The sequence below is a fragment of the Notothenia coriiceps genome, unplaced genomic scaffold (genome assembly GCF_000735185.1).
Source record: "Notothenia coriiceps isolate Sejong01 unplaced genomic scaffold, NC01 NC01_scaffold00037250, whole genome shotgun sequence".
Taxonomy (NCBI): Eukaryota; Metazoa; Chordata; class Actinopteri; order Perciformes; family Nototheniidae; genus Notothenia; species Notothenia coriiceps.
The window spans coordinates 2,600,483-2,609,531 of record NW_011369951.1 but is presented as its reverse complement, the minus strand read 5'-3'; the positions used below and the strand labels follow the sequence as shown (position 1 = coordinate 2,609,531).

Sequence of the window (9,049 nt, the reverse complement as noted above, 5' to 3'; positions counted from 1 at the left end):
AGAGAGAGAGAGAGAGAGAGAGAGAGAGAGAGGGTTACAAAGGGTATGAAAGAGGCAAAACTGGATCAAAGGCATCCCGTCCACGGCGTGTTTCGCCTGGCAGTGTCGGGTTCAGCTTGGGCACTGAGTTCAGAGTGTGTCAGAATGAGGAGGTGAATGGCAGGTAGTTCCCTGAAAGAAGTAGGCACAACGCCCTATTGTGCAAGATGAAACCCACAGGGAGGCCCCGCTGCCAGAGTTGTGCTCAGCTTTCCAGGAACAAGACAAACCAGAAGACACACAATCATTTACGTCTACAAATGCAAACATTCAAAAAGGCACAGCGACACAACTTGTGTTTTCCTGATTCTACTGATTTGGTCACTCTGTTGACGTCAAATTGAATTAACTTTTCAAAATATCTTTTTAATTCAACATATATAGATCGCTATCTTAAATTATGGAAAAGAGTGTGGATGTGGACGTTACCTAATATATCAGATTTCATGTATATCTTAGTCAACAGGTCCCACTGCCATGTGTAACTACATATTTTGTGAACATATTCCCTCATATTGCGGCAAAAACGTATATAAGTTGTTGAAAAAATATTAAAAAATCAACATACAGGGATATACTTAACACAAAGGGAACAACAGGTGGTATATAGTCTGAGTCATCTAATAAAGGTCCTTACACACCAAACTGACACCAAAGAGTAGCAGCAGTCTGTGAGGTGGGAAGCTGCACAGATACGTTCTGCTTATTTTAATTGCAGCTCCACTCAGGCACCGTTATGGTGATCTATTTTGATTGTAAGAGCTTTACGTATAACACATATCTCTGAGGTATAGGATTAACAGAGGGGTACAGTGAAAATAATCTAAATAATTGAAGGCTGGCTGCAGGTCATCAGGCTGCATGTTGAACATTAGGTTTTGCGTGGCTATATGTTAACAGGTGAAGGCTTGTTTAAGGAACACCTCTGCATCTGTGCTCAACACCACAGCATGTGTCCTAATGAATCATTCACCATGTGTTTGGAACTGACACTGGTCCATGTTCACCACAACAACACTCAGCACATACCCGATGTGTCCGAGCTGATGGAGATGTTGGAATTGAGGATCTCATTCTCTTGCTGTTTGTTGGTAAGGCAGATGATTACAAAGGGGGGTTTCAACAGACAAAAGGATACATTAGTAGAATGTATTATACATTTCAAGCCTGCAAAGTGGCCTTCACTAACCTGCTAGGTGTTTACCAGCGGCCAGGCTGACCTGACCAACATAGCTCATATTCCACCAGCTCTGGCACGGCACCTGTCAACAGGCTGGAAACCACCTACACTGTACACAGCGGCTGAAATCTCATACCAGAGATTGTGTTAAAGGCACACAGACATAAGGAATAGCACCAGCTATCCATGTCAGGGTCAACAGACACTTTGTGCGACTGAAGACAGGATCCTGCCGGGTTATCAGGCCAAAGCTCTGTGTGGTGCCTTCAGGTGAGAACAACTTTACGCAGTCAGATATAAATCACCTAATCATCACTTATTTAAATAACTCTTCAGTCAGTTCTCAATGCTCAGGTAACCAGACACCTCTAAAGCGCAGAGTTGGGTGTGGGGATCAGCACGTCCAAGCTCTGGTCTTTAAGCTCTTACCATGTTTGTGATATTGGGCTCAACACGTAGGCTGTGGGTCAACGATGTCAAGTCTGTATTCAAAAGATGGTATTCCTCCTGACCTGCAAACCTAATATCCATTTATCTTAACCCCACTTATTAAAGATAAGAAGATGTAAACACACAGAAACAAAAGGGTGATTAAACACATGGAGTTCTGAGGAAAAAGGCAATGTCTAAATACGTTCATATTGGCCAAAATCTACAGTTGTCTCTGTGTGCAAATGTATTCAAACGTTTTTCTGAGGCTAATAAGGGGGTTCAGCAAGTCAGACGAATAAAGCGGATATCTTCTTAAGGAATACATACAGTACGATGTGTCCCATGACAACCTATCCTTTACTAAATCATGGACTTCACTTCTTTTAAGTGTAAACTCTTGTGAAGCTGTGTGACCCATGCATCATTTCTGCTGTCTTCAAACAGGAGGGAAGCAGGCAGCTTGTTGCCACTGGTAACCACAGCTTTTATAAAGGAATTTCACCTTCATTCTGGGTAGTGTGGGAGTCTGTCCTACTCGAGAGAATAAACCCAGTGTGTTCATAGTTACAGCCAAACATTGTACAGTAACTATTTCTCGATGGCATTGGCAAAAAGGAAAAAGTGTGTTTCCTCTCTCAGAGACTTCCTCTTTAGCCACTGCTGACCTTTGGTTGCAATAACACAACCAACATCCCTGCCTGAAGGATGCTGACATTGGATTTTAAAAAATGCATGAGCATCCGACTCATTTTGAATTTCTTACTGAACATGTATCATTATCATTTGTTTGGGAGAAAAAAGGAAAACAAAATTCAAACTGCAAAACACAACCTTAGAGTAAAATCACAACTTCACGAGAAAAAAAAGATCATATCTAGCATCATGGTGTGGTTGTTTGTTATTTTATGGTGTCAACAAAGGTTTCAGATTTCAGACTTTAACATGATTTGATCTCATTCATGCTCCATTAGCAGCTTTTCATCCCAATTTCACGTATAATTGGGTCCTTGTTCTGTGGTCCATACCAGTAGTAATTCAAAGATATACATGTACAGCCATGTACGGTATCTCTTGCCATTCCAACACTACCAATATGGTCAACACATGACATTGATCTTGAATCTAATTCATGTCATATTTCCAATTGACTGTTAAGGTTAGGTTTCAGAGTGAGAAAAGCCATCTTCCCGTACACACAGCCAATCAATCAGCCCCTGTGACAGTCAGGTAAGCAAATAGCAAGCTGTGTTAATCTTGTGATCTAATCTAGTATTAGCTCATCCTCACCACATAAGATGCTGAAGTGTTACAAGAGGCTGAACACAAGTCAGAGGAAGAGGAAACTCCATCTTTAAAGGCCACTGAGTTCTATTTTGTCAGCATTGTGCCCACAAACACCCATCCATATACAAAAACACTCAATTCAAAGCTGAGCTCTAAACAGGGAAGGCACAACGTGAGTGCAGCAGGAGAGGAGGAGGAGGAGGAGGAGGAGGAGGAGGAGGAGGAGGAGGAGAGCGTCATCATGGTGGTCTGACTGTCGGAGTGAGACATGAATGGCTGCGTTTGCAGAGCCCTGAAGGGGCAGCCAAGCTCTCAGCCACTTAGCAGAGTATGCTGAACAGATAGGGATACATCATGTCCTACCGTACACTTCAAACCCTCTACGTTTGTGTAAACTGTACACGCAGTGCATCAAAACCAGCAGGTAATACAAATGGTTAGAGATGTAAACAGGAATCGCAGTTATCAGAATGAATGTGAAGAGTATGTGGAAGAAAACTAACCTTCAGTCCATGTTCACGATGCTGGAGAGGATTTCCTTCACTGTAGAGGAGAGGACAACCTGCTACATCAGGCCCATGGTTCTTCAACAACAAAAGAAAAGCAAAAGTGAGATGGAAACTAATCCTCTAAATGCTTTCTTGGCACATTGTACTCCCTGCGCCTGCCTGCTTTATGCCTGTGTGTGAGAGTGTGTCTGTCTGCCAGACACTGATAATAATAGGTTGCGGGAAAAATTATCCTCTGTGAAGAATACTAGGCTTCAGAAGTAATGAGGCTGAACATGTCCATCCTTACTGTGCCATCAATTGTCTTTAACCCATCATTTGATTAGCGAGCTGAGACCAAAATAAATATTGCTGAGGGTTTATGAAAACTTGTGTCGTATATGTTGAAAGTGGAAGGACCATGGCTAACATACAATTTTGCTCATTCTTTTTAAGTATTTTCAAGTAATGTGTAGCAGTTTGTGTTCTGTTGATTGATTCTGTTTTCATCTGATATGGTAATACAATTCTGTATTGTCTGTGCTGCAGAATAGAAACCAGCTATAAATCAGCTTTTAACTGAGTCAAGCTAGGTTAATTTTAATCTTTTCATCTGTATGTATTAATAACATAAATATAACAAATAGAGATACATGGTGACAGCATCATAGTAAATAGAAACAAAGTGTAATTGATTAACTGGAAATATACTCCATAGCTACTGATCCTCTGATTTTGCAACAGTGTCCATTAGAAACTAGCAAACTCTTAAAACACATGATGAATTATGTTGTTGCTGTAAATGATTACCTTATAAGCAATGACACAAGCCAGTTGTACATTCCGTTTTCATCTGATATGGTAATGCAATCTCTTAATTGCTGCAGAATAGGAACCTGCTAAAAACCAGTTTTAACTGAGTCAGGCTAGATTAAATGTTACACATATAATGTTACTTTTATGTTTTTGCAGTTTAATTATTGCTCTATAAGCAATGACACAAACCTGTTTTACATTCTACATTTTAAAACATTTTTTATTTAAGTACTGCAGCAAAACGCCAGCATTTGAATGCTATGATGACAACATAGGAGATGAAATACAGCGTTAAAAGATGGTTACGAAAGATAAGTTGAGTAACAGTTACAGTAACAGTAACGTGCTCTATGTAATTTAAGTTTTAATTGACGAGCCTTCGTGTATGTTGTGAAATAACGTAAAGCATTGTGTATTGCTCTAAAATAAATACAAGTAGAGTTTTGAGCAGCAGCAGTGTGTTAACGGACTTGACAGTTGAGTGTGTCATTCTACAGAGCTGCTCGTACGATGAAACATCTACATCGACACTCATAACAGCTTTTCATCGCACAGCGCACATCACCCACAAGCACAAACTGATGGTTAAACTAGCAGGAAAAAACTAACTTGAAAATATTTCACACTTACTCGGGTGATAGCAAACTGTTGGAGCCGACACACAGACGTTAGCGAGCGGCTCCCCTCCTCCGAGTCCCGTCCGTCCGCTCCACCGTGGTCCAAACTCTGACGTCATGACGCAAGACGTAACCTAATAGAAAGGGATCAAAGATTGTGTTGTGATAAGAGGCCTCACTCGCGTATTTAAAAAAACGATAGCTGCATATTTACAGACATTAAAGAAAACGTTTAAGTAAAAAATGCCCTAACTATAGCTTAGTTAGGAGTTGAGAATTTGAAATAAGAACAGGAAGTAATCCGAAATAAATACTATTATAAACAATTGTGATGAAATCAAAGAGCTGGATAGGATGCTTCCTATCAAGGAACACACAAGTGCTAATTGAATGCTTAACTTAAACTGTATACTCTTTATACTGCAACTTTACATTATATGCTTCATACGCAAATACATTTAATATCTTCCCATTAACACAAGCATGTCTACCACACATGTATGTTGCTTTATTTTATATTTTATTTAAGTTTGTATTTTAGCCATATATTTTAACACTATGTTATGTTTTCCAAACGTTAAATACATATTTAATGTGCATTGTGGGAGGGTGTTTGAGATCCAAGATTTTTACTGTAAACAAATGCTTATCTACAATGTTTTTGCATATGATTCAATTTAACTGGAATGGCCATGCAGATACAACAAACCTGTGAGGAAATCTTATAGGCCTTTAAAAATAATGACGTGGAATCAGCACATGAAACTTAATGCATGGCAACTGGTATTTATGCATTAGTATGACATGGACATTGTATTCTTAATCTGTTTTCTACAATTAGTTGGTTGTATTCCTCTTGACTGAATCTGCGCACAACATGAAATACACATCAAATAATAACAGAACGTTGTTATCCTTTGTTTGGTCATGAGTAATAACATGGCTGACCTTAGTTAAACCATTTGGACTATATCACAGCGTCGCACTAGTTGGTTAACTTTGTCAAAACCAAAGCTTTATGAGAAAATAAGTGATGAAAACATATTTTCTAAGCAGAAAAACAAAGTTCAAAAAATATAAATTATCTCCTGGAAAACGTGATATTCTGCTTTTCTTCCATTATCAATATCTAACCTTTGCATTGCAGACTGAAGCCTGAAACCTGGCAAACAAAATGTCATCATTTCTTATTCCAGAGCAGCAGTGGTTTCACGTCAAACCTATTTTAACACTTCCTGGCCTGCTTGGGCCAGTAGTATACAGTATGTTGACAGGAGCATTTCAGTTCTGGATAATAAGTGCAAGGTCTCCTTCTCATAGCCTCAGTAGCCATGGCAACGTAAAATGTATGTCATGACAGCAATACTGAGAAACGTTATTTTCATCTAAATACTGATTTCATTCTTAATGGGCGTTTCAAATTTACACCGACAAAAAGCTGTGAGTACAAAGCATGCATATTGCAACACATGTTCTTCCTGCCTAAAATGTAGTATTACTTGAATGAGTTTTAATATGCTGTGGCAACACTGACACATTTGCTGTATACAGTAGTGATAGTGAGTAGTAGGAAAGATAGAATCAATGACAACTATACAATTTATACATCCAAGAATACATATTGTTGAGAATGTATCAAGTTTTCTTTTTATATTTGCAGTTCTTCAGAGAAAGGATGTGTGTCAAGCCTTTTCTTTTAAAATAAAAACACATTATTAATGATAGGAATACCAGTTTTACACAAATCAGTGTCATGGATTGTTTCTCCTTAAACACTAGACTTAAAGTTGTAGGTACAGAATATAATATGTATTTCATTGATCAGACTAATTTAATTTCTTAGGAATCTATTGAATGAGTTCAATGCAGTTTGATGGCATTTGCTGACCTTCTTGTGCTCCAATTTAAAAACAGAGAGGAAGGGTATTATTTTGCCACAAAGTGATTTTTAACTCAAACCAGCTACAACATCTTTTTCATCGAATGTAATGCCTTAAAGACTAGGCTTAAAGCTTTAGCTACAGAATATAACAAATGTTTCAATCATAACTATTTAATTTCAGAATGAGTTAAATCAGTGGTTCTCAAAGTGAGGGGGCGGCGCCCCCCCCATCCCCCCAAGGGGCGAACAGAGGCCCCATGACAGTCGGGGGCGGCGCAAGCAGCACCGAGGAGGAAAAACTGTTATTAACAAAAAAAACAAAAATAATATTTTGAAAAATTATTGATTCGAAAAATATGATACAGCCTACAGTGACTAAGTAGAGAGCGAAGTCCCTCCCCTTCCGCGGAGCCTCCGATGGCGACCCCGGAAGCGGAAAAATTATACATTTCAAGTCAATGGAGAGAAAAGTGTAAAAAAAAAAAAAAAAAACAAACAAAAAAAAAAAAAAAAACAAAAAAAAACAACGCTGCTAATCTTTTGCATTCCCGTGTTGGAATTGCTGCCACGAATGCACACATATTTCATGTTTTGTCAATCTTAAAACACTCATTCCATGTAAAAAAAAGTCACAGTTGTCGCTAAAACTGTTGAAATATAAGACTATGAAAAATACGCCACTAGAAAGACTACAAATCCCAAAGCATTCTGGTCGCGTAAGGATAAAAAAAAAAAAAACAAAAATTAAGAAGTGTGAATCGTCACTAGGCCCAGATAATAGCACTCACAAGACTGGTTAGCGACTCAGCAAAGCAAAGAGGAAGGCAAGAAGACTAGATTGAATTCAACCCTCCAATATAAAAATTATAAGAGATGCTCCAATAAATCACTAAATTTACAAGTCCCCGTGCTCGCTTAATATGTACCACGGTTGTAATCACCAAAAGGGATCATACCACTGCTCGTTCTATCGCTTCCTGCATTTATGAAGACCAGGAGTCGTTGGGACCAAACATATCAGGTAATATACATGTTTTGCCATGGAACATAGTCGAAGTTAGCTACCCTAGGCTCAGCTAGCGAGCATGTTAGTTAGCATTACATTACATTACTTAGCCTTGTCATTTGTTATTAGCCTGTAACATGAAAAAGTAAACCAAAAATGTTAAACAGCTAAGAGCTAGTCATGATGGTAAGGTATTTTGGTGAACATTTGAAGATAGCCTATCGCCCCCTCCACCAGCGTGCTGAAGGGGGCGCGTGGAGGAGCTAGGCTACCACGCCACATTAGCATATCTTCTCCTACTCTCTCAACTGCCTATCTGCCACAACATGGTTAACATTGAACATTAAAAGCATCAGACTAGTTCAGGGGAGAGAATGCGCAAGAGTAACCGAAGAAAGCAGGCCAGCTGAATTGCATAGACATTCTTCTGGACGTTTCATTGCTGGGATGATAGATGAGAGTGAGCTCAATTCTGCTTTTTTTGGAAAAGACAGTACGTGAAGTAGAGAATTAATCGAAGAGAAAATTAATTAAAAGAAGATAAATGTCTATTCAAGTAGCTTGTTACTTTAAAGAGTGTTGCTAGCTACTGGACCTTTTTCTCTTTTATGTTTCTTTACCTCACCTGCGTAAACTGCTGAAAAAAAGACCTGAAGGAAACATGACACACCTGAACTGATCTCTGGCTCTGAAGACAAAACGGCGGTGTGCTGATTGTCCACTGTACGTAATCAGATATTTGGTTAAGCATGCGTATATGATATCATATAAATTATACATCAAGGCCACAATGTCAACCCCCCAGAGACTACACGATGCTATTGAGTAAACACGATAAATATCTGCATTGGGTCATGTGGAAAATCTACATTTACATACTAAGAAAAACTCTGTTAGGAGCAGTGGGCAATCTTGTTTTGAAATTGAATTTTTAAATATACGATAATAAAGTGATCTCGTTTCCTTCCTATATCTTCATCTACCTATTCCCAGCTCCACCCATCACCATTCTCTGTTCCTGCCACAAAGGTAACCTGCTATGACTAAATCGACCGATATTCATATTTTTACACAATCTACAAATAACAGTCAATGTCATTGCTATGACAGAAGCTTGTGCTTCATTCTGCAGTCAATAAAAATATCATTCTGCCTTCAACGCAAAATTATTGTGGACTGCACCGACTCCATGTAGCTGGCCCCCAGTAAGATGAACCAAGCAAAGCCTTTGACACTTAACTACAGCTTTTGCTCTTAAGTTTACATGAAGGAATTGTGAAAATTGGTAATAACAGGTTTAAATGA

At 38.8% G+C, this 9,049-nt stretch overlaps 2 protein-coding genes across 6 annotated transcripts in view; one reads left to right on the top strand and one right to left on the bottom strand.

The window, feature by feature from the left end:
* LOC104966661 (transmembrane and coiled-coil domains protein 1) overlaps positions 1 to 3,522 on the bottom strand; it is a 51,029-nt gene extending 47,507 nt beyond the window's left edge. For all 5 annotated transcript variants that reach the window (XM_010795876.1, XM_010795875.1, XM_010795877.1 and 2 more), the window contains exon 1: positions 3,439 to 3,522. The gene's annotated coding sequence lies outside the window, so the exon portion shown is untranslated. The remainder of the gene's footprint in view (positions 1 to 3,438) is intronic.
* bcl11ba (BCL11 transcription factor B a) overlaps positions 3,406 to 9,049 on the top strand; it is a 25,661-nt gene continuing 20,017 nt past the window's right edge. Inside the window, exon 1 of the mRNA XM_010796598.1 lies at positions 3,406 to 3,544. Coding sequence (XP_010794900.1) covers positions 3,406 to 3,544 — 139 coding nt within the window. The remainder of the gene's footprint in view (positions 3,545 to 9,049) is intronic.